Source organism: Anneissia japonica, unplaced genomic scaffold (assembly GCF_011630105.1).
Source record: "Anneissia japonica isolate Jap-2015-1 unplaced genomic scaffold, ASM1163010v1 scaffold287716_len795978_cov209, whole genome shotgun sequence".
NCBI lineage: Eukaryota > Metazoa > Echinodermata > Crinoidea > Comatulida > Comatulidae > Anneissia > Anneissia japonica.
In genome coordinates this window covers 289,849-316,555 of record NW_022756589.1, presented here as the reverse complement: position 1 = coordinate 316,555, position 26,707 = coordinate 289,849, and the positions used below count along the sequence as shown (strand labels likewise).

The window sequence follows — 26,707 nt, the reverse complement described above, 5'->3', positions numbered from 1 at the left end:
GGTTAATATTGTTTCCATCTTATCAAAATTGTCATAGACCTATATAATATAACTTGGTGTCCAGTAAGATTGTAGAGGGTGGTTCAAATTTGTTGAGGACATTTGTCTTTGCTGTAACCGTACATTGGTTATAACGACCTTAAAATGTTGGCCTATCTTCGTACATTCTGGTTTGTAGAGACTTGATATTCATATGACATTCAGTAAATACTGATTACAATGTGTGGGTAAACAGTTGCATCATCAAAACATCTATATCATCAGTGGCTAGAAGTCTTGAAATGGGGGTTCTGATGAGGGAAGGGGGTGATTAGTCGAGGGGCGCTAATTCGCAAAATAAGGTTTTAGGTGATTTTTAACTCCCTGATCGTGATTTTTTTTTCGGGGTGGGGTGGGGGCTGTCTCTTATACACATCTAGATGAGATTAATTTTTGGGGGGCGTGCGCCCAACCCCCCGGAAATACGCCACTGTATATCGTTGCCAACTGAAACTTTATAACCTAATTCACACAAACTATTTCATCAAGTTGTTATTTGAAAAGAAATTACCTAGCACCGACTTCGTTTTATAGACTCCCGTGGTTCCGTGTACTAGGATTTTTGATGAACTGCTTCAACCTTGGCCTCAGGCGTTAGTGGAAGAGGGGGAACAGTGGGACAGGGCCTCCGTCGGGGAGGACTTCGCCCTCCCACCCCCCTCCCCCGTCGGGGAGAAAAGTACATTTTGTTGGGCAGAAGAAATAATCACATATATATTTTTTTTAAATATTATTAGTAGAATCTAAAATCGTTTAAATAAGCCTTTGAAACCCCTAAATTGTCAGTTTCCATGGGCTGCACCACCTGGATTCCGGGAGATTTTTGAGCGACACCAGACACGCCCACTTACGTTCTCGTCGGGGAATCCCCACATCGGGGACATCAGACCCCTTCTTACCCCCTCCCCACCCCGTTGGGCAAATCTTGCCGCCACCCCATGCTCGGTCTCCTTAACAACATCGCTTAGTTTTGCGAAACAAGAGCTACTTTACTTTTAATTCGTCACCATATTTCTTATCTCAAAGCAGTTATTATCTTCCTCCATTCAATTAGCATTTTTTAATTAAAAACGGGATACCATAGTCGTTAAAGCGCTCTTACAAACACATTTTAAAACATTTATTCCATGTTCATCAAAAACGGAACGCTTTATAATGATGAGCAGCTATAAAAAAAAGAAAAAAAGAATGGTAATGTCACTAGACTATTGAGGGCGTTATTGTAATTCAGGTGTACATGTAAATTACTGGAGTAAATTTACAACGTGGAAATCTGATTAATTAAGATCGCATCGAACACTGGAAAGCATGGTAGGGAGAAAGAGCGTTTTGTGTCAGGTAGCGTTACGTGTTTATTTGCTGGCCACAGTGAACGTTTTAGCGCAAGCCGCGGTAAGAAATGTGATTAAATGTTTTCCGGTACGCCTATCTTTTCTCTGTAGAATTTATAACATAATTAGCCGATTAGGTCCGTTGTTCCTAAATGGTTATTAAAGTATTCAAACTTAGCATACATGTTCTGAATTTCAGTTTCTGATGTTTTCGGGTGTTTTCCTTCTTTTTCTCAATGTGCTGCAATGATATATTCAATAAAGATGTAAACGAATAAATTAGTCCTATAATCCATTCATGATGTACCCATCTCGTTTTACATTAACATCACTTTTGGACTGTGTAATTAAAACTATTGATTTTTTTAAACTTTAGCTTTCACAAGAAGAGTCAAAACATCTCCGAGATGCCATCTTGAAACGACAAGAAACTATTAACAACAACAAAAACTTGCACGTGATTATTCCACGTAATTGTAACCGTCAAATGATCAAAGAGTCTGGATGTATAACTTCTCCAAATTGGCCAAGAAAATCCATTGATTTTAAAGACTGTAGAGTCAGCGTCTTGACCATTGATGACGGAAGACGAGTGCTTTTGACGTTTAATAATTTTACTCTTGAAGGAAACGATAGGTGCACACATAACAACTACATTGAGGTTTGTAGACTTCGGACTTAATCAAATTTAAAGAGGTCTAGATATAAAAGTAATTCTTAAAACATTTTTTCTGGATTGTTTTATTGTCTTACAGGTAAATGATGTTAAATCTAATCGCATAAATAAATATTGTGGAACGCTGCACCCTTTCACCTGGCTCACTGATTCAAATTACTTTATGGTTGAAATGAGGGCGCCCTCTGACAAGGAATTCAATTGGTTCAACGCTACATATGAACGCTTTAAACCTGCTCCAGCAAATGGTAAGAAATACAACCCAAATATAAAACTAAAATCGTCTTTAACGCCAACGATCTATGGTAAATAAAATATTCCATGATATAAAATTAGATTCAATAGTAAAAATAAATTTCATATATATATAATGTGATATACCGGTATATAGAATATCTATAGTAGGTCTGTATAGTAGGCCCTTAGTACACTATACAACTTTTATATATTTATACATGTAGCTTGCAGCCAGGTATTTACTGCAGACTCTGGAAGTTACACCAGTCCAAATGTATTCCGTGGTGCAAGTCATAACCACTACTCGAAAACAAACTGTGAAATTGTTATTCGCACTCACCCCAATAAACGGATCTCCGTCGTATTTAAACAAATACATATTGAGGACTGTGCCAACCCCCTAACCGTAAGTTAGACACATAATGAAAGAAAAAAAAAATATTGATATTTATTTATAACCTTTGCATAGTTTAATGTTGAAATAAAACATAATATAGGCCTATATATATATATATATATATATATATATGTATGTATGTATGTATGTGTGTATGTGTGTATGTGTGTATGTGTGTATGTATGTATGTATGTATGTATGTATGTATGTATATATATATATATATATATGTATAATTTATACGAAAAGTATAATTGTAGTAGCATACTGAATTTATTTGTTGACATTGTACCATTGCTTATGCGTGTATTTTGTCATTTTTAGGTGACTGACTTGCTGACAAATCGACACGACACTCTATGTGGCGCACACGCTTTGATATCGTGGACATCAGATTCCAACCAAGTCCTTATTGAATACATCTCGAACAATAAACGTAATCTAAAGCTTGCACTGGCATACAAAACTTCCCAAAGGCCGGCGAATAGGTGTAAGTTAGTCCAAAATTGTAACACAATTGGATCACTGTTTGATTCGCATAGTTTCTAACAATTGTATATTTTATTTTTATGGAAATTTGTCTTGCAGCATGTAGTCGATTTGTTGTCAAATTGGATGAATTAATTTCTGGAGTTGAGCTTGAGTCTCCAAATTATCCACAGCCATATCCAAGCAACTTGGACTGTCAGATTATTCTTCGAACCTCCCCAAGCCATTTAGTTTTGCTGAATTTCACCGATTTTGTTTTTGAACCACCGTTGGTGGTCGAGGGAAAAAAACTTTGTGTAAACGACTTTTTGGAGGTATGGAAACTGAATTATGACTTCTGGATTATTTCAATTATTTGGTCCATTTGTTTTGGATGCTACTGTGGGAATTAAATAATATGCCTGTATCAGGGATAACAAACTAATGGAAGAAAATATTTTACGACTCGTTTTCTTTCAGATGCAGGACATTAGTACCAACCGGTTGTACCATTTTTGCGACAGTTATCACAACTTCTCGTGGACTTCAGACAGTAATGAAGTTGTTTTGACCTATAAAACAAATGAACTGCTTGACTACACTGGTTTCCATTTGACTGCTACTGCTGTCCCAAGGCAACCAAGTCCTGGTAAAACGCATGTTTCCAGTTCATAATTATACTCACTTGCAGTACTATTCCCAAATCATTATTAAAAAAAAACCAAAAAACAAACAAACCGAGGCATGGACCTCTAATGCCGGGAACTCACTGCGTCGCACGACGAATCCAACTCCGCTCCCTGTGAGCGATAGACGATGCAACGCCGCGGCGCGCCGTCTGCTGATTGTCGGTAGTAGTCTGAACGGATCGTCATTAAAAACGATCCGTTGCGCGCGCGTCGTCGCGTTGCGTTCTTCGTTCTTCATAGGATAGCGTCGGCCGACGACCGTCGTCCGCAGTGGGTGCCCGGCTTAAGAGTAAATGGACCAACAGAGTTTTGAAATAGATGTGGCTACAATAAGTGCAGCCATAAATATGACAGTCAAAAACAAAAGTATCTAAGTGTATATATAGTCCTTGTTCCAGAAAGCAATAACAATAGTTTTATATGCACGTTTATTTTGTTACAGATTGCATGGCAATAACTAATACAAATCCATTTATATTAACCTCACTTAACTACCCATCGTCTTACCCACCGAATTTGAAATGCGAGATTGTTATACATGAGATGCCAAGTCAGTACGTTACTGTCGATTTCCATGAATTTAAACTAGAGGGCGGTGATTGTATCAACGATCACTTAAAGGTAAATCATGAAAATAATTTTATTTAATATCAGATTATCATTTTATGCCGGGAACGATAAGATATTGCTGCGGCACGCCACTACAGATGAATCCCTGCTCCTCTATATAGTCTGTTCTACTTTATTTTGACCTAAATTCGTGACATTGTTTTTATTTCCTCTTTCTACAGCTAACCACTGTGGCTTCAAACACTTCTGAAATATTTTGCGGAGTGCTGAATTCATTCAGCTGGACGTCTGATGCAAATGAAGCAAATATTGCTTTTAAAACGAATTCAAAGATTGAGAAGTCAGGGTTTGAAGCAGCGTGTTCGGTGCTATCAAGACCATTTCGTACTCTAGAAAACTCAGGTAGGCATAAGCGTAGTCCTACACGTTGGTTTAACAAATTAAAAAATCAATGTTAATCAATAGCGATATCTACCAATGTAAGATATAATGTACTTTCAGAATGTAATATGATGTTGCGCGAGAAATCTGGTCGTATCCAGCTTCCGGTGAATCCGGACTGGCCTCCACACAGAGGATCCGATTGCCTTATCGTAATACATGTTGGCCCAGGAGAAAAGATTCTGCTCAGCTTCGTAAAATTCAAGGTTTCTGATTTACATAAAGATCAGGATTATGTTGAGGTAGGCCTGTCTTTTAAGGCGGGCACTCACTGCGTCGTACGACGAATCCCGGTGAGCGCTAGACGACCCGACACGGCGCGCCGTCTGCTGATTGTCGGTTGCAGACAGAACGCGCGGGCGTCGTGGCGTTGCGTTCTCCATAGAATCGCGTATGACCGACGACCGTCAGGTGCAACGAGTGCCCGGCTTACGAAATCATATTTTTCTATCTTTATAAGCGTGTTGAAGAAAAGTTACAATTAATTGGTTATGTTTTACTGAACCATTTTCGTTGAATTTACAAAACATATTATTTTATAGTTTAAAGTTTACTTTTCTAGATACGAGACATAACGGTGACTGGCAACGAACATAGATCTCGATATTCCGGACATTTAGATCCATTTACTTGGACAAGTTCGCGAAATGAACTTGCAGTGCTTATTCACGACGAAAATGCGATTGCTACCGTCGCTTTTATTGCCGATTATGAAGCCCTTCCAAGATCAGTCGTTGGTAAACATTTCGATATAAATAAATAACACAAGTTAGGGGTTAAGCTTTATATAGACCTATATATTGCTGTTTTACATAATTTTGCCCTTTAATTTATAATTGTATTAAGGAAAAATATAAATTATTTTTATTCAAAATGTAGGGTGTGAGCGTGTGTTTACTGCGGATACTGGAATAATCAACTGGCCTGCAGAATTCTCCCCAGAAAGTACTCATTGCGATATCACAATACGAACACGTCCATCAAAAGTAATCATTGTCACGTTCGAGGAGTTCAAGATGGATGGTGGATCGCAATGCTCTTTGCATTCAATGACGGTAGAAATCATTTTGTGGAATTCATATTTTACAGAGATCCATAATTGAAAGTATATCGAAGGATAATGTAATATTTTGTTTTATATACTTTCTTTCTGAACAGATCCAAGACAGAACAACAAAACGAAGTGATCTATTGTGCTCAACTCAATGGGAATTTTCCTGGATGAGTGAATCAAACGAAATAAACATCGCCTTGACCCATCAACAGGACATCCATGTGGCTGTAAAGGCACGCTATCGTGTCGTACCACGTTCCCCAGTTTCAGGTACACATACCCTTTTTTACATGGCTTGCATTTAATTGACTTTGGCTTTTAATATGTTTTTTCTTTTAATATTGAATTTGGTATTGTTACATCCTTAGCTTTCAACCAGTTTTTCTCAAGTCCAGATGGAATACTGTCATCCCTAAAACACAACAGAGATGAAATACTTGGCAAGAACTGTTCTTTTGTTATACAAGTTAACCCAGAACATAGGGTTGTGGTTAGCATCACTGACTTTCTTGTTGGAAATAAGCAGAAGGAAAATAAACCAAAATTGGAGTGTCGAAATGAATTTGTCGAGGTAAGTTCTATTAACCGCAATTGTGTCATATAATTCGGCTGCCGGCAATCTGACTCACCTATATATATTTTGTTCTTACCTCTTCAGTTCAAAGACCTGACAACTGGCCGTAACAACACATACTGCGGAGAGTTTGACATTTTCATTTGGAGTTCGGACTCAAACCTTATGAGTATTACATTCCACATCGATAAATACCCGACATATAGTGTATTCAGAGCCCGTTACAGCTCTTTACTTAAAGTAGAAGGTATGCATTTTAGAAAAAAAATTAGTCAAATTAATAATTTAACTGAGTCTGTAGTGTTTCTCACTCATTCTCATCCTTTTGTCTTTAAATACTTTATGCAGGTTGCGACCACATTTCAGAAAATATCCGTGGAACTATCTCTACGGTAAACTTTCCAAAACCATATCCTGGCAACAGTAGGTGTCGACATGTGATCCATGCACAACCTGGAAGCTTACTGACTCTGAAATTTGAAGAATTCGATTTATTTCCCGAAGAATGCAAAGATTTTACAAAGGTGGTTATAATTAAATTTAAAAAAAATGGACAGCAAGTTTCAAATATCACAATAATAATTCTGTTTCAACAAAAATACTTGCTGCTGTACACTTTCAGATTGTAGACCTCGGAACCAATAGACAAAGCAAAATATGTGGATCACAACCACTGTTCTCTTGGACATCGGATACAAACGAGGTAATCGTAGAGTTCCACAGCAGCGGACATAATGTTCACCACAAGGGCGTTAAGGCAACATATGAACGAATACAGCGGTCATTGATTGAAGGTAAATTACTCGTGATGTGTTAATTTCTCTTATCCGAGCAATCTATCCGAAATTTTCCTGTTTGATTGTTTTGTCAATATCCACAGAATGCTACGTCAGACTCTTTGATCCAACTGTGCCAATTCAAGTTCCTTCAAACTTCGTAGTAAAGAATGCCGAACACGCCTACTGCCAATTTTATCTTCACACAGACCCAAGCCATATTATACAATTGACTGTTAAGGAGTTTGATGAAGTCAGCAATTGTTCTGATAGTGGAATTGTGGTAAATAAGCAAGCAAATTATAACTTGTAAAATATTAATAATTTAAAGTGCATAAAAAGTGTAATCATATTTTAATTACAAATTCCATTTAGCTTACAGACATTGCCACAGCGAGGACAAACGAATACTGCGACATTGCACACATGTTTTCATGGACAGCAGAGACAAATGAGCTTCATATCGGTTTGTTCGCACGAAAGGACAGTCTGCCAAACTTTCTAGCGAGATGGAAACTTATCCCGAGGGTTACTGAAAGTTGTACGAAAGAAAATTGTATTAACACTTGATCCATAGTTAACAGGCCTACTATATTAATAGTATAGTTATTAATAGTAATGCTAGAAAAACTTTTAAACGTTTTTAGAATTTTTTCCACAGTTGTAAATGACCGGGCGTTTAGTGGAATACATGTTGTGTCGTTGGAAAATAATGATTTTGTACCAGTGAAGCTGATTCTTTATACAGTGCCAAACAATAGGGTTGTCTTGGTAATTGAGGTTTTGGAGGTTTATAATATAAACTGCGACGAATTTAAGATAAGCGTAAGTGTACAGGTACTGTGATTTTAGTATTAGTGTGATCACTGCCCTGTTTTCACTATTTTTTGGAAAGATTTTGAGATTTATACGTAGGTTTAAATATTTACAGGCTTTTTCGTCAAATTGGATTTTTGTAGGTTGCGGATTCCACTTCTTTGAGAAGTAACGATTATTGCGAAGTAACTCAGTCCCACTCCTGGGTTTCTGATAGCAACGAAGTCATTGTAAGCTTCAGCCAACAAACAAGTTTTCGTTTTGAAGGACAATTCTATTCCTTAGTAAAGGCTCCGGAATCTGGTAAGAAGTTCTGTATTGAACGCCCTAAAGTTAGACAAACTGGTAGTCCTAGTTTGTACAGCTTTACAGTTTGTACATATTTGTACAGCATTACCAATAATGTTACCATTATCATTCCAGATTGCAATAAAGTATTACTGGAATCAAATTTGGAATTTGAATCTATAAACTATCCTGAATTCTACCCAAACAACATGGAATGTGACATACTGATACACACAAGTAAACAACTACGTGTACAGATAGTTTTTAAAGAATTTTGGTTTGAACAAACCAGTGACGACGTGTGCCATGATTTTGTCCAAGTATGTCAGTCTTAAAATATAATATCAAAGAATCAAATAATATGACAATAGTATAAATTTGTATTCTCGCGAACAGCGTAATTTCAGCTGGCAAAATTGATGTTTCCAGCTCTCGTATTTCAGTTGGAGGGCTGGGATATTAGGAGTGCGTTTTTGTAGACGTTGGTCTCGGTTGCATGAAGGCCAATAGACACTTTTCTGTGCTACACATATTGTAAAGACGACTACCATTTTCCGGTATGCATACTGATCACAAGCAGTAAATAAATACACTAAAAAAACAGGTTTAAACTGCGTGCCATGCATGGTGACGCGCTCACGTCATACATGGCTATGACGTGAGCGTTCTTCACCATTATACATTTCAAAGAAAGAAGACGCTTCAATAATTATAAAATAATTACAAATTATGAAATATTCATGTTAGTAATAATATAACTAATACTTACCCTTGTAGGTCATCGACACTACCACTGGATACAACGAAACAATTTGTGGGCGTCATGATACTTTTTCGTGGACTTCCGAAGGAAATTCTATTTTACTGCAAATACGAACTGACGAGAACGTTAACCATATCGGTTATCTTGCTGAATATACTTTACTTAATGATCCAGTTTGTGCCGATTGTAAGTTGCATGAAACTATTTTAAGTAACTTGTTATTGATTGGTTTGTGAAATGAATGGTATTTTTTATTTTCAAAAATTTAGATTGTAATAAAACATACTTTGGACCGCATGGCAATTTCGTATCTCCAAATATCGCCAATAACATTCAAGAATACGACAACAACCTGCTATGTTATTACTTCCTGAAGGGAAAAGCGAGGGAACGGATATTTATTGACTTTCATTTCTTTGACGTCCAACTACAAATGCCGTGCACGAGAGACTATTTACTGGTATGCTACACTTTTTTTGCTCAAACTTTTCATAAAAAATATTAGATATTAAGGAAATGTAGATCTGAACTAGAGATTTCATCGACGAGTTTACGTCCTTAGATCGAAGATGTTGCATCAGGAAAGTCGAACGTAATCTGTGGATCACATCCTCATTTGACCTGGGAGTCTGATAGCAATGAGGTTAATATCACATTCATAACAGATGAAAACCAAGTATTTGGAGGATTCAACGCGTCATACAAAATGGAGTTAAACCATCCAAGTTCAAGTAAGAAACACATTGATAGTGAATCTAGAGCTGCATATCCGTTACTAAGAGTTGTAAAGCAATTTTAAGAAAGCGATAAAAAATACGCACGTATCGATTTTGTCGTTCGTGCCTAATAAAAGTCGCTCTTGATAACAAAATACACATTAAATGCGCATCGCAGGCCTTAGGCTCTTCAAATCTACGGCAAGTTAATTCCAAATCCGTACAATGAAATTAATATGAATGTCATACCGACACGAATACACGACTCATTGACACTAAGAATGTATTTTTCCGCTTTTAGTTTGCGACCAGGTTTTTCACAAAAGCAGTGGTAATTTCTGGTCACCGAGATATCCATCAAAGTATCCGAACGATTACGACTGTGTGTATACAATACTTGTGGCTAAGGACTATCTGATCGTAGTGACATTTGAACACTTCAAACTTGAAGAGTCTGATGAATGCAGCAATGATTACGTCGAGGTTAGTTAATCATTCATTTGAAACTATTTCCTAATTAGTAAAATAATCATATAAAACTATTTATTTTTAATTATAATTCGTTATTAGGTATCAAGTGAAGGGTTGGGAAGAAAAATACGATTTTGTGGTGCAAAAGATCAATTCGATTGGAAATCGGCCAATAACCATGCAGTTTTGACGTTCCATAGTGATCATGTAGTAACCGACATTGGGTTTTCTGCATCCTACCACCTCATAGAGATTGAGAACCCGTCAGGTATTATGACGTTAGCCATCCTACTTATAGTTATTATTGTTCTTAGTTTGATATCAAGCGTAATAAATGGCATACTTGAATGAATTTATCGCTGTCTCTTATACACATCTAGATGTGTATAAGAGACAGTAACAATAATAGTAAATATAAATAAAATAACAACAAAATAACAATATTTAAATGTTTATTTACACTACAGCAATCAAACAACACTTTAATTGCACATACCATCTCAGTTATAAATTCCATGACCAAATCGTCCAGTAAATCCACCGATTCCGTGTAAGGATTCTGATCATCACCAAATCCATACATCATGCACCGCACTGAAAAGGTACGACAACAAATTAAAGCATGCAGCAGCAAAGGATTATTATTTATTTATTTTAGTTTCGGCTTCTTCACATACGATATACTGTAAGGAAATTTTTATATAATTTTGGGGGGTGCACCCCTTAGATACGCCATTGGGAGAAGGTACTGTACACTAGGGGTTTGCTGAAAAAATATTTTGGAAAAATTGTTTGAATGATTATATCATTGCCACAAGGCTATACTGTAATTTTTTTTTTTTCAGGGGATAACCCTATAAAAATACATTAAATATGCGAATAGAAATTCTATACAATTATATAGAAAGTGTATATAAATTGAACGATTTTATATAGAAAATCTGTGTATTCTATTAAAAAAATGTGGGTGTTGTGTGTTTTTGGACAATTCAACTGGTCTTCAACTTTAACGGGCCCCAATTCCAATTGGTTTTCAATGGTCCCAGTTCCACTTGGTAACAACGGCTTTAATCAACTTCTGCAGGCTTACAAAATACACTATGAGTTCATATACAAACCATAATTTCTTTAATTTAAAACACCAACAAACATCATACGGTAGGGACATTACTTCCCTAGGGTCTCATTTACTAGCATACAGTACCCCTTCATTTATAATCGTTTTACTAATGTCTTACTGCTAAACATACTGTACCTCAAATTCAAGGCTGCTTTATAGTCCGGTTTAAATAAGCATTTTTTTCGTAATGTAGTCCTAATACAAGAGTTTATTATATAAAACAATATTCAAGAACCATTTGTGTTACAGGTGTGCATACGACGTCAGCCTACAGGTAGCACAGAATCACTGAACTTCCTGCATCCTCTGCACAACGTAGATTCTGGAATGACAAAACGCGCGTTCCAGAATTCATGAGACAAGATTGCAACTTTGTTGCATGCGCAAATGACTTCATTTTACGTCATTCTTTTATAGATCTTAACGTGGTCGTGTACCGTACTCGCGCGAATAAGCGCCCCGTTTGAATAAGCGCCCCTAGGTGTTTATTCATTAAAAAAAATAATATCTTGTGATTGATTTTTTTTTCTAGCAAACGATAATCTAATTAATCCCGAGACTGTGGTTGGCATGATTTTGTGCCCTAATCATGCCATGAGTGGATTCACATTTCTTATGTCAATTTCAAAATGAGGGTATTTTATCCTGGACAGATGAGAGTTCTCTGAACAGTATCTTTCCAACATTTGTCTACTTCTCTTTCTCTTTTTCCGACAATTTGAACCTTCAGCACGTTTTCATGTGATTTCAAGAAACCCTGCAATGATCCTGCTAATCTCAATTGGCAGCAGATGGCCAACAAGCTTATACACCACCACCACCACCACCACCACTAATTTCATCTGCTGTCGAAACTCACAGAATTCTTGTCACGAGCTATGCTCTTTAGAAGATTAACTTTTGTGCACCAGATCCATTCGTATCGCCGGGTTTTCGGACGGCATATAATTTTTTTCATTCAAATATCGCTCATTGGATTTTGCAAGTTCCCAGAAGAACCCCTCAATTTTCATATATTTCCATAACGCGCCCCCTCAATTTCCACTCTGTTTTCATATGCGCCCTGTTTGAATAAGCGCCCCTCAAAAAAGGGCAAAACATATTTTAAGCGCCCGGGCGATTATTCGCGCGAGTACGGTAATCGAAAGCTTCCTGATAATTTCTGCCATCATATCTGATATTAAACTTGTCCTTGATGTGAACTCCTCACATCTATCCCAAATAATAACGCGGTATCAGTGCCTTCCATAACCTTTGCACTTATCTTCTTTTTCTTCTTATTCTTAATGTCGTTTATAATGCTGATAAAAATATTAAACTTTGGAGTAGCAAATAATATGAAAAATGAATTTTAGCTAGTAACTGAAACCAACGGAGGAACAACCTCATTTACTGTCTATAGTAAAATATAGAAAGAGATTAATCATAAATACAGTATATCAATTGATATTACAACGATAAGCAAATCGAAAAAATAAATTTTTAAATTCTGCTTATTTTCATTTGAAAAATAGTATTAAAAAAGTACGAAGCAACATTTGAATATTTAATTTTTTATGTGTTGACAAGACATATTATTTGCTTGTTTTAGTTCACAGATGTAAAAACTGGTCGTTCAAGTGAAAGGTTGTGCGGTTCTTTAGAGGGACCTCTAACTTGGGAATCAGACTCGAATGAAGTTCAACTTGTTTTCAAGAGTGACGATATGTTGCAGCGCACTGGATTCTATGGCACATTCCATTCTGTACCTGTATTAGAAACACAACCCTATATAAAACCTTAATAGGCCTATGTCAATAAATAGTGTATAAAAGGGTAATAAAATCAAAGAGCCCATTGTATTTTGAATTCAGATGCAATAAATGGATTTCACTAACAATGCTTATTTGGTGTGATTTATTTTTGAACGGGGTGTTTGGGTGTGTAGATGTGTTTTGAAATTAACTTTTGACATACGTACAAAATGACGATTAACTCTTTGACGGTTTATGACAAATTTACCGAGAATTTGAATGTCTTGCGTTGTGATTGTTAGTGGCACTATTTATAAGGTATTGGAATAGTTGCTCTTGCTTCTTTCCAAAAATAAACAACTTAGCGAACTTTGTATTAAATAAGTAAACTTCCTCTCACTTCACATCTCGCTTAATTAATAATAATAATAATGATAATAATAATGATGATAATGATGATGATAATGATGATGATAATAATAATAGTAATAATAATAATAATGATGTTGATAATTATGACGGTAAAGGTGATGGTGGAGAGGAGATTCTGCACAACTCTATTTCAACTTTGTTCATAAACAGTCGATTTAGCCTCTTGATGTGAAAAAATTCTCATACTGATGCAGTGATTTGGCCAGAGGATTCACTCCATTCTTACGAAACATTACAAACATTTTTTGCTGTCTATAGCATACATAGGATTTTCTTTTTTCCTGACTTGGCGAAAAGGATCTAAACATTTTATCTGGCCTCATAGGCCTGCTATCACTTTTGTGAACCATCAATGCTCGCATTATTGCCATTGTTACTGTGGAAAAACAGTGTTTTTACTGGTAACATGGTAATAATATCTGATAGATTAATACAATTTCACGTAACTTGCTGTCTTTAACGTTATACTATACAGTAACGGTCAACACATTTTTTGTCTTAAAACGCATTATTTAACAATCTCTGAACTCAGTCTATAGTGTTAGGCACTTTGGTTGTTCTTTATAGAATCAAATAATGAGAAAAAAAAACCAAGTGAAGTGACGGCCAAATTCGACATATTGTGAATTATTCATTCCTCAACCAAACCTTAAACAAGAAAACGCATACTTAATTGAGCCTGACTCGCCACTACCCATTAAGACTCTTGGTGTTATAGTGTTCTCAGACCTTTGTCAGAGCATGGAGCTATAAAACGATAATTCTAACATATTGCGAACTTTCTTCATATGCATTCACACTTATTGGTTTTAATAAAACAACAAATAAACTCTTCTCATAATAGTAAATAACTCTGATGTTACCGTTAATTTATGCTTTGCGCAGGTTTGCAATATTATCGAGTTGCTACTTGGTCTGGTTATACATTTGGAGATTATATTATATATATGTATATATATATATATATATAATATATATATATATATATACAAGGAAGTTAACAAATCCAAAGATATGCAACTGCAGAAATAAAGAGAACTGCACACTACGCGGCGAATGCCTAAAAAGTGCACTGATATATAGTGCTACAATAACTTCCGACGAGGGGAAAAACTCTACGTTGGACTATCAGTCCTTCAGGCAGGAAAAATATGAAAAAGAAACAGAACTCTCAAAACACATGTGGGAATTAAAAAGAAAGGGCTAAGAATACTCTCTGAAATTGGAAATCATTAAGAAATCCAACACACACAAAAATAAATCTGGCCAATGCAACCTATGCATAGAAGAAAAACTATCCTATCCTAATGGCAAAACAATCTAAAATAAACAAAAGAACCGAACTAGTCGCTAAGTGTCGTCACAACAGCAACCCACTAAACCGTATTAAAAACAATAGAGTCAGCTAACCACTCCATGATGAACAATATAAATAGGATAGGCCTAACAACACCTAGACCTAATTACAGTTGTCTGATGATCGCCATTAAGCGTGAAACTTGATGTAATAACTCATATTTATACCTAGCGTAATATACTATACTAAATATACTATACTATAATATGCTCTACAGTATTGTATTGAGCACACTGACTTTTTTAAAACAGTGTATAACAAAATAGATGAATCAGAAAATTTCCATGTAGATTAGTTTCCCATTAATCAGCCATATACAAAAGAGGAGATAAAGAAAGCATAAAGAAATTGAAAAATAATAGAAGCCCCTGGAGTGATTGTATTAATGCTGAAATGATAAAATACTCAACTGATGATATAGTTGAGTGCGTTGCAGATATTCAACAAGATATGTAGTACTGAAATCGTCCCTGTGAAGTCAAGCAGTGTCTTATTGTACTTATCCAAAAATTTGGTAAAGAATAAAGGAATGGGCAAGATTAAATTTGTGTCTTATCTCTTCGCGGATGTTGAAAAGTGTGAGCGCTGTCAGCGTTTCAGCCAGGCCGATTTGAACACCGAAAGGGTTCTATATGGTACGCCCTCTTCTTGTAAGTTGACGACAAGACTAAATAGGGGGTATCTTTTAAAAATTAATACTGTAAATTTTGGAACTGCTACTATACGACATTTTTCAACTATGAAATTCAACATTCTGTTCATTTTTTTAAAATTCAACTACTTTAATAAATAAAATAATATTGATACTAATGATACATAATAATCAAAGATAACGTCAGCCTGAATTTAAGTACTATCTAAAAAAAAAACAACCCATATTAAAAGGCCATTTTTTTTAGCCGGGCTTCTTATCCAGATTACTTTTGCAAACTGATCGAGATGGGCTTCTTCTCGAGACTAAGCCCATTGGTACATACACACACCTACAAATATTATCATATATATAATATTTTATAAAAAATCCAGAGAGCGTCCAGAATATGCGTCCTTCGAGATACCAGAAGTTTTAATCCTTAGCAATATAGGCCTATATTAAGTTATTTTATGTTTCTAAGTGTTTACTTCATTGCAAATTTTCAGCATCTTAAACTGATTTTCCCGGGTTTTTGAGACACCAATAGAAGATCTTTCTTTGTATTCCACTCTTGACTTTTTTGCTTTCTTCTGCCGAAATAATTCGTTTTATTTGGATCATAAATTAAACTTTGTTAAAGCTTGTGATGAATGCGACAGGTAACGACGTGCAAAAACTATAATGTACAAGCAAGTAATCTCTGCAAATAGTAACAATGTCACCATCAAATATTATCTTTAAGTCTATTTCAGTATTTCATACCATTCATACTAGCATATAAGATGAAAAATATATTCACATTAATAGTCTGTATTGCTACCAAACGATTGATCAAGGCATTTTTTTTTTAAATATTTGCCAATCCAAGACACGTAGGCCTATTATTCCCATTTCTCACAATCATTCGTCTGAGCGATATTCGAACCCACATAATAATACTACTAATAATACTGCAGATTTTAATGTCTGAAAGGACCAAGTCTCACAATCAAGAGAAGTAGTTAAAATACGATATGCAAATGTTGATGGTTTGATTGGTAAGTAGGCACCTGGATAAAGGTAAAGCGTATGTAAAATAACGTAGTTTACTTAAACAATGACGAACGAGAGTTTCAGCAAACATCATTTTTACTTCATAGTGGTTTGTTGTTGCCGTGGACTCTATGATGAGGAATCGACAGGAGAGCGTTATTGCTGTGATTTTTGCCCTGTTCTTCATGGCTGTAATTGCGAAGTCAGAGGTCGGCATTTAGGCCTACATAGTGAATTCCTATATTTTCCGTTCATTTCCTCATTTTATTTTGTACTGAAATGCCACGTTTTTTTTACATTATAGAGTTCTAATCTTCATGCACGCCAAACTGACGGAGTGGTTATAATACCACCAAACTGTGACCGACAGCTTCAGAGCGACACTGGATGTATCACCTCTCCAAACTGGCCTAGGAAATCTGTGGACTTCACCGAATGTCAAGTTAAGGTTGAAGTACAGTCTACTAAAAGAATTCTCCTGACATTCAATAATTTCACCCTTGAAGGAACAAATATTTGTGATAAAAATAATTATGTCCAGGTGAGCCGAATCTTGTAGCAAATAGGGGTATCTATAGTTTACAAAATATGAAATATTATATCTATATTTTTCTTTAAAATTAATCCAAATTTAATCATTTCAGATCCGTGATGAGAATAGCAACCGAAACAATCGATATTGTGGAACATTTCATCCTTTCACTTGGTTAACAGATTCAAATGAGTTGTCTGTAACAATGAATGCCCTTTCCAAGAAATTGTTTAACAGATACAACGCCACCTACCGTACACTCGACGAAGCGCCCAATAATGGTAATTAATTTATATATTACGGTCTTGCCTACATGCATTTAAGATAGTTTGATTATTATGACAATATTCTTTTTTCCTGCAAAGATTGTAGCGTTGTGCTTGTAGGCGAATTTGGACGATATAGTAGCTCGGATCTTACAGAAAAGGATCATATTTTCCATTATCCTATCCAATCCAGTCCAATGAATCAACCAGCCATTAAAGATTGTGAAGTGGTGATTCACGCTAATCCAAATGAACGAGTTTCGGTATCCTTCAGGGAAATTAATATACCAAATTGTCAGCATCCATTGAAGGTAACTTTAGAATTTTTAAATGTTTATAAAGAAATTGATACAACTGGTAGGTCAAATCATCACCCTGTTCAATAGCTGTCGTAGCTGTCATGTCCTAACAATAAAAGTAAAATACGATTACATTTAGTAGATGGAAGACTCGCAGCCATCCCTTCCAAAACAATGCTGATTTGTGCGTAACAGAGCATTTGGAATAGGCTTAAAGATCACAACTGCAGCCCTTGCCAAAGAATTAAAGAACTACTGAGGTCAGAACCAATTTCCACCACATTCGGGTAACCTTAATTGTGTCAGTCGATTTCAACCGCTAAAAATACAACTGTACAATATAATATGCCGTGATGGTGTGGCGTTTCCTTTCTTGTAGCTTTAAGGTTCGTGGTAATTTTTGGTTCCTTCCTCCTGTAGCACCTTGAGCACTACTGCAGTGGATTTGTGCGCTTTATAAATACTGTATTATTACAATAATAATTATTATTATAAAATGCCAACCTATCTCTAGGATAAGAATGCATCAATATTCGATGTAGTTGCCTAATGCGCTTCAAATACAGTAATCTGTAAACTTTTTTCAGATACGAGATCTATTAACTGAACGCACTAAGAACGTCTGTGGTAAACATGAGCTTGTGTCCTGGACGTCGGACGCAAACGTAGTCGTAATAACATACAAGTCGGATATACGAACAACCGTGGAATTGGATTACGAGTTTCTTCTGCGTCCAAGTAACAAAAGTATGAAACCTTGTTATCAATTAGAAACTGAACTGAACGATATTGTTTTCGAAGTAATGTAATCAGTGTATATTTTCTCTTAGGCTGCAGTGATTTGGTAATTGGCATTCCTGAAGATGGACTCGAACTGACATCTCCAAATTTTCCGCGTCCGTATCCCAGTAACCTTGATTGCCAAATTATCCTTCATACATCGTTTGATAATGTGATATCGTTAAATTTTTCCGAATTTACGCTAGAACCTCCAAAAGGCCAACATAAAGTCGAAACCTGTCTGGCAGATTATATAGAGGTAAATGCTCTTGCAATCATATTTTTTCATATCATATGTAAAACTGCATTTGTGATTTTTGCAATTTCCAGTCTTTTTTCAACATTATGCAGAGACCTTCAATTATGTATATATTTTTAGATCCGTGATATATCCACAGAGGTTATTTCTCAACTGTGTGGCAGCTACCATAATTTTTCTTGGACATCGCAGAGCAATGAGGTTGTGGTAACATTAAAGACAAATCATCTTTTGGATTACACTGGATTTAAAGCAATCGCCAAATCTCTCATTAGGCTCCCAGCACCAGGTCAGCAATGCAAATGTGTATAATACATATAGGCTTATTCGTTATATATACAATTAAGGAAATAACATCTGTCGTCACTTATGATTTGTATTGTAGATTGTGTCACAATAACTCGAAAAGGAGAGTCGTCGTTCGTTCTGACATCTCTTAACTACCCAGAAGACTACCCCAAAGATGTCTCTTGTACCTTATTGTTGCAAGAACATCCGGACAAATATATAGTGTTTGACTTTGAAGAATTTGATTTGCAAGACAGTCAGCAATGTTCATCAGATTATGTAGAGGTGACGACATTTGCACAATTAAAATGTATTAATACATTTGAGTGAATTAATATATATATATTTATATAATATATATTAGGTAAAACAACGATTTATTAACCTCATTGACAATTACTATTTTGTTATAGTTCAATAGTTTAACATCAGGGCTGTTATCGGAAAGATTGTGTGGAGAAAAAGAACCTTTTACTATGACGTCTGATTCCAATGAGGTATCGCTAACCTTCAAATCGGACTCTACCAACCAAAGATCCGGCTTCAAGGCATATTGTACAGTTGTACATCGACCAACAAGAACTCTCGAAAACACTGGTAATGGTTTTTTGTTGTGTAGCCCATCACACGTATTTGATGCCTTTCATACAACTTCATTCTCGATCCCCCCACATCCTCTCTTGACATCAGAACCGCTCTTCCTGTGTGGCCCTATAATAGCTAAGCTCAAAATTACCCCTTGTATATATTGTTTTATTGTTTGTATTTCGGCGGATAATAGCTCCTGATAGCTGAAGTATTTAAATTGAATTGAATATTGTATTATAAAATTTATTTTTTTTTGTAATTATAATTGCAGAATGCAGTACGATGTTGCGTGAAAAATCTGGTCGTATTCAGCTTCCAGCAAACCCCGACTGGCCACCAATCAAAGGGTCGGATTGCCTGATCATTATTCACGCCGAACCACATGAAAAAATCCGCCTCAATTTTGTGACCTTTGTAGTTTCAGACTTGGACTCCGACAAAGATTTTGTAGAGGTAATTTCACAAGATACAATAGCTAAATTAAAACATGCTTGCTTATTAATAGAAACTTAATGAGATACTTAATCTTTTACAGATTTACGACATCGCATTACATGGAGAAACCAACAGGGCTACATTTACTGGTCACTTAGACCCATTCACATGGACGAGCTTCCGCAACGAATTGGCAATATATGTACGTGACGAAAATGAAATCTCATCTGTATCTTTTATTGCAGATTACGAAGTTTTGTCAAGATCAGAAGATGGTAATTTATTGAAATTTTTATTTACATTATATTTTATTTGCACATCTTGGGTGCACGCAAATCTGAACATTTTTTTTGTGTGTGTTTAGGTTGCGAATCGTTATTTACCAATAAAGCTGGTGTTGTATCACTGAAAGGCACGGGTTCAATTGGCCATTGCAATGTTGTCATCCGTACAGATCCAGACAAACGTGTTTTATTAACATTTAAAACAATGAAAATGGACAAAGCAGATTGTGCGGAGCATTCTTTAACCGTGAGTGTTGCTCTAACAACAAAAACAATTGATCGATTATATTATTCATCTATTCATAAACTGAACTAAAATATTTTCAACTTCAGGTTCTAGATACGACAACGAAACGTCAGAGCCAGTATTGTTCAACACTTTGGGAGTTCTCATGGTTAAGCGATTCTAACGAAATAACACTAGATTTCCGTCGTAACCTTAAGACTTACGCCGAAATACAAGCAATCTACAGTGTCATTCCCAGAACTAAACAATCGTGTAAGTTCCCATATTTAACAATCGGTACCGTCACATAATATAGCCTATTGCACTAATATCATACGACCACATTATTTTCTTTTTAGTTTTCAACCAATTCCTGACTGCTCCAGATGGGATAATATCTTCTCTTGAACACAATAGGGACGAGATCGTCGGAAAGAATTGTACGGTTTTCATTCAGACAAATCCAGAAACTAGTATTGTAGTTTCGTTGACCGATTTTCTAATTGGTGACGAACAAACAAAAAACAGCGAATCTATAACTTGTACGGGGGAACAGTTTTTGGAGGTAATGTTTTCTATAATTGTGGAAGCGGTTTGGTTTCCCAACCTCAAGGTCGGGGTTTCAATCCCTCGCTGTGCATTTCGCTTGTCTTTGAGCAAGGCACTTGCTTCTCTCCACCCAGGAGTATAAATGGGTACCTAGTGGGGTTGCCTGCTACTGCGCCAATATGACAGCAACACTAAAACACTTAACGGAATAGGCGCTATATAAAAATAACAAATAACATAACAATAACAAAATAACAAATAACAAATATATAATAGGACCAGTGATCGCATAATTTTGATGATGAAATCCGACCACAATTTACAGTTTTACTGTCATAAAATGTTTCACATGGGGCTGAAATAGCATGAAACACTTCACAGCCAATCAAAGTAGTTTAAGTGGGGTATGTTGGCAAGCACGATCAGAAATAGAAATTGCCGCGTCAAAACCACTTTTGTCGTGTCGAACATTACCATACTTCCTACAACATGGAGTAATGGTTTTTAGAAACACTAAGAGTTGGTTCGATTTGAAAACGTACGTAATTAGACCTCGGGCTGCAAAAATAAAAATACACTTTTTTTTACGTAGATAAAAGATTTGACCACCGGCCGAAGTAATGTTTATTGTGGAGAATTTGATTTGTTTACTTGGACATCAGACCACAATCTCGTAGCAATAACTTTCCACATTACGACGTATCCTACATATAATGTATTCAGAGCGGCATACAGGTCTATTCCAATAATAGAAGGTACAGTAACCAACCGTCTGCTATATAATATACAGTATGGAAATTTATGATAATATGGATGGCTCACGGGCAGCGCCTGTCAAAAATAATTTACTATAATTTGACTTGGCTTTGCATTTATGATTTGTATTATGTTTGTCCATTTAAATTTACTCAATATTTGTTGTTTTTATTACAGGATGCGATAATCGTATTATAAAACCAACCGGTATTATCGTATCGTCCAACTTTCCATTACCATATCAATCCAACATAGACTGCAGACATATCGTGCACTCCGAACCAGGAAATCTCGTCTCTTTCAACTTCACGGATTTTGAAATCCAGCCGTGCGAGACCGATTACGTCGAACTACTTGATCTAGGCAGTGGACGTATTGAAAAGCTATGTGGATCATATCCACTATTCTCTTGGACATCGGATACTAATGAAGTCTCTGTAAGATTTAACAGTGGTCCACGTTCATCTAAATTTACCGGGTTCCGTGCAAAATACAAACATGTACAGCGTCCACTTGTAAATGGTGGGTCATTTGTATTATTTATTTATATGGCATTTGGATTTAATATTGTATTTGAAACTAATCCAAACTTATTATGCTTGATATTTGTTTCAGAATGCTATGTTCGACACAATGACACGAAGGTTTTTGTTGAACTTCCGAAGTTCGTGATAAAGGACATTGCAAATGCTGATTGTCTTTTGTATATTTACACACATCCTACAAACAGAATCCAATTAACATTCGATGACTTTGCTGAAGTATTTAATTGTTCAGACAGTGGTATTGAGGTAACGTATATTTCAAACCGGTTTGTATAGCGATATACAAGAAGTGTTCGAAAGAAGTTTATGTAAATAATTTAAATCTTCTACAGGTAACTGATGTTGCAACCGAACGAACGAACACCTATTGTGCAATTTCACATCCGTTTTCTTGGACAACAGACACAAATGAGCTGAAACTTCGCGTGTTTGCTAGAAAGGATAAATTACCTCGCATGGTAGCTAAATGGAAAGCGGTTGTCAGGACAGGAGAACCAGGTAGGAAAAATATAACGGCACCAACAGTAAGTAACCAATATACAAAGTACTATGGAAATGTACCGTACCCAATAATTTGTCCCCGTTTTATAGTTGTAGCTCTTGCGGATAGTGCCAACATTTTACTACCAGCGGATCACCAATCATATCAACTACTTATTCACACTGCACCAAATTACCGATTGGTTATCAACTATATTCATTTGCCGGCAATCCTACAACGGTGCGACACTGAAAGCATCACGGTAAGCAATAAGCCATTTATTAGTCGAAACTGCGCATTCCCGTTTTAAAAGTCAATCTACATAATGTTGTGTGTATGGGCATGCACAGTTTATACTACAAGATAATTTTTGATTTCTAAATGGCTTTCTATTCATTCATAGATTACGGATTCAACTACACTTCGTACCTTCCGCGATTGTAAATTCTTTGATGGTATCATGTCGTGGGTGTCAGACAGCAACGAAGTGATCTTGGACGCCAGGCATCCACCCAGTCGTGATACCAGAGTATATTACACAGCTGTTCTTAAAGTGCCACCATCTGGTAAGCCTCTAACACCCTAGTAATGCACAGTACCTTGTATATAATATTAGACCTAATACATAATAGATAACTGTAAATCCTATTTTCAGAATGCAGTAAGGTTCTAACTTCAGATTCAAACTCGGAAACAAATTCAGACTTTGAAACTGCCAATTATCCGGATCTTTATCCCAACGATATCGCCTGTGACATGATCATCCAAACAGAGACAGATTGTCGTATCCAAATAGTTTTCGAACAATTTTGGCTAGAAAAACCGAATCTTATGGGATGTAACAACGACTTCTTAAACGTAAGTAGCCAATAATTATGAATTATAGTATGCTTATTATTAACAGAATACATTATCTAATAATATTGACCATTACAGGTGACCGACACCTCAGTTGGATTGATTTACGATCATTCGGAACGTATATGCGATCGTCACCAACCATCATCGTGGACATCGGAGGGTAACTCCCTGCTCTTGAGATTGGAAACTGACAAAACACTTGCTCATACTGGATATCTGGCACAGTACACAATTCTTAAACGACCACTGCCAGCACCACGTAAGTTATTATTAAGGCGCAATTCATATATAAATCTGTTAAAACACTGAAATAAAACGCCTCTACAGTCTCTAAACTTTATTTACTGAATATTAAATACAATTTTTGACCTACGCAATAGTAGCAACCCATTTACATAAGCCTCAATTCACTACCGTAATAATTTTGTCTACGCTTTCAGATTGTAATATTACCTATCTTGGTCCTAATGGAATTGTACAATCACCCAATATGGCAAAAGGGCATCCACAGTACGAAAATAATGTGCTGTGTTTCTACTTGTTGAAAGGAAATGTGGGAGAGAAAATAGTTATCGATTTTACATTATTTGATGTTGAATTGGAAACTCCCTGTCAACGAGACTACGTAAAGGTACATTGTTTAAAATTATTATACTGTTCTGGTTCTGGTGGGGAAAGCCAACCTCGTCAACAAAATAATAAAACCATATTTTGTTAGTGCTCAGAGGGTATAGATACAAAACAATCGTTTTGTTTATATTTCAACAATCTTTGTAGATCGAGGATGTTGCAACGGGGAAGACGAATATTATCTGCGGCCAACACTATAATTTAATTTGGGAATCTGAAAGTAATGAGGTGAATATTACGTTTGTATCAGACGAAAGCCGCGTGTTTGGCGGTTTCAATGCAAGCTATCAAATGGAACCCAAAACTCGTATTTCGTGTAAGTCAACTTTATTTTGCTTTTAAATATGAAATTTACTTTTTAATGAAATACAGATGCTTTAATATATTATTTATTTTAATATCAGATTGTGATGAAATCCTTACCGATAATGCAGGGACGTTTCAATCGCCAAATTATCCCGCCAAGTATGCAAATGACCTAGATTGTGTTTACTCAATTATTGCTGATCCTAACTACATCATTGAAGTCAAATTTGAGTACTTTGATCTTGAACCGAGTCAACATTGTACTGATGATTACATTGAGCTTAGTAGTGTTGGTGAAGGAATAACCGAACGACATTGCGATCACCAAAACTTGCTGAAATGGAATTCTACGACCAACAGTGCCATCATCAAGTTACACACTGATCATATTGTAACAGATACTGGATTTCGCGCTTCTTTCAAGACTCATCAAAAGCGAATGGAAATTGGTAAAATTAAACAACTTGTTGCTTTAATTCTTTACAAATCTGTATCCTTGCAATAAACGTTAAGTTCTGTCCAGACGACCAAATATTATTTGACAAACATGCTACATGCTTAAATATGGTCATGATGACATCACATCATGAACATATATGGCTGTATGAGCATACAATAGTTTTCTTGTCAAAGAACATTTGATAGTGTAGACAGAGCTTTTACGCTTTCTTTCTTCAGAGAGTTGCTCTCGTGATCTGCCGAGACCATCCGGTATGTTTTCAAGTCCAAATTTTCCATCCAACTATGGTAACAATTTGCAATGCGTGTTTACAATCACCGTAAGTCAAAATAAAGTTGTACGAATTGATTTCCTGGAGTTCGATATTGAGCCACCTACATTGGGTTACTGCTCGGATTACGTTCAGGCAAGTTGTTTTTCTGTTTTTTGTGGGGTTTTTTTTGGTTTGATATTTAACAATTTTTTTTTGTGTTTTGAATTTTTTTCTGTTGCAATTTCAAGCCTAGTTTAATCTTTCCTAATTTAAACAATTTATGTTTACAATATTAGGAATTGCAATAAAATTTGTATTGGTAGTTTGTAGTATGTTGTAGGTGTTGTATGTTAGTAGTTTCTATGGTGGTCTTGCAGATATCACAAGGTCCGAAGCTGTGTGGTCAATTACAAGGACATTCTGTAATTTCAAACAACAACGTAGTAGTAGTTACATTCTATTCAGATGGCAGCAACACATATCCAGGCTTCAAGGCTTTATACGTTGAGCGAACAAAACCAGCAACGCCCACGACAGGTAAATTATTAGTACAACTGAAAATGCAACCACATTTATTGCTTTTTAGAATTGCTATTCATTTGATACTGTGCTTCATTCCTAGTTTCTCCAACTCTACCACCCTTTTGTAACTTCAACGCTGGCCGACTGACTGAAAACTACGGAGTCGTTCACAGCCCACAGTTCCCTTCTTATTATCCCAACAACGAATTCTGCCGAACCACCATCGAGACGAAGATCAACACCCATATCATCGTCACAATTCGCTTCATGGACATCGAAAACTACAAGCTTTGCGATTGGGATTACCTGCAGGTACGTCTAAAATTATTTTGAGAAAGACATACGAGGCCAGTAGTGCAGTACAACATAGGACAACATATTGCTAGTTCACTAATACACTATCTTACTTTTTTTAAACAGATAATCGATGACGTAACTGGCCGCAGTAGCGAAAAACTTTGTGGCTCACTCGATGCTCCTTTAGTCTGGGAATCTGACAGCAATCGCATAACACTGATTTTCAAGAGTGATGACATCCTTGCTAGAACTGGTTACTATGGTACCTACCAAGCAGTAGCCATCACTGAAGAGTCTCCATTTGAAAAACCAGGTTTTGAAAATCCAAGTGCTAAAAAACCGCTTGCTAAACCAACAATCAAATCAAAACCAAAACCAAAACTCAATAATAAAATAAGTATTGGACACGGACCGTTTTAACCTTCTGTGAACATTATCAATTTGAGACAATAAATGGTCGTACATGATCAAGAAAA

At 36.1% G+C, this 26,707-nt stretch overlaps 1 protein-coding gene across 1 annotated transcript; it reads left to right on the top strand.

Moving 5' to 3' along the window:
• Positions 1–1,344: 1,344 nt before the first annotated feature.
• Positions 1,345–26,707, top strand: LOC117124255 (cubilin-like). Its single transcript, XM_033270410.1, has 56 exons — positions 1,345–1,458; positions 1,747–2,031; positions 2,126–2,294; positions 2,508–2,689; positions 3,005–3,170; positions 3,269–3,483; positions 3,629–3,797; positions 4,280–4,458; positions 4,629–4,809; positions 4,909–5,090; positions 5,411–5,585; positions 5,728–5,903; positions 6,007–6,172; positions 6,271–6,473; positions 6,561–6,723; positions 6,825–7,000; positions 7,099–7,270; positions 7,357–7,535; positions 7,628–7,793; positions 7,914–8,077; positions 8,212–8,371; positions 8,492–8,676; positions 9,134–9,305; positions 9,389–9,579; positions 9,682–9,850; positions 10,137–10,318; positions 10,406–10,633; positions 13,018–13,176; positions 16,919–17,155; positions 17,259–17,427; positions 17,512–17,723; positions 18,299–18,458; positions 18,542–18,750; positions 18,871–19,039; positions 19,136–19,323; positions 19,452–19,635; positions 19,898–20,079; positions 20,162–20,336; positions 20,426–20,592; positions 20,679–20,844; positions 20,931–21,136; positions 21,713–21,875; positions 22,054–22,398; positions 22,492–22,667; positions 22,754–22,919; positions 23,013–23,164; positions 23,306–23,468; positions 23,558–23,760; positions 23,839–24,022; positions 24,204–24,394; positions 24,541–24,709; positions 24,798–25,148; positions 25,378–25,565; positions 25,790–25,949; positions 26,035–26,246; positions 26,355–26,707. Exons 1-56 carry the CDS (start codon positions 1,348–1,350, stop codon positions 26,649–26,651), a joined length of 10,569 nt encoding a protein of 3,522 aa, XP_033126301.1. The 5' UTR covers positions 1,345–1,347; the 3' UTR covers positions 26,652–26,707.

Bases quoted from the DNA above. Each gene is read 5' to 3' on its own strand.
- LOC117124255 (XM_033270410.1), top strand. From the start codon at position 1,348: ATGGTAGGGAGAAAGAGCGTTTTGTGTCAGGTAGCGTTACGTGTTTAT. The intron at 10,319-10,405 runs GTTAGTTAATCA...ATTCGTTATTAG, and splicing joins GCAGCAATGATTACGTCGAG to GTATCAAGTGAAGGGTTGGG. The intron at 21,137-21,712 runs GTAATGTTTTCT...TTTTTTACGTAG, and splicing joins CGGGGGAACAGTTTTTGGAG to ATAAAAGATTTGACCACCGG.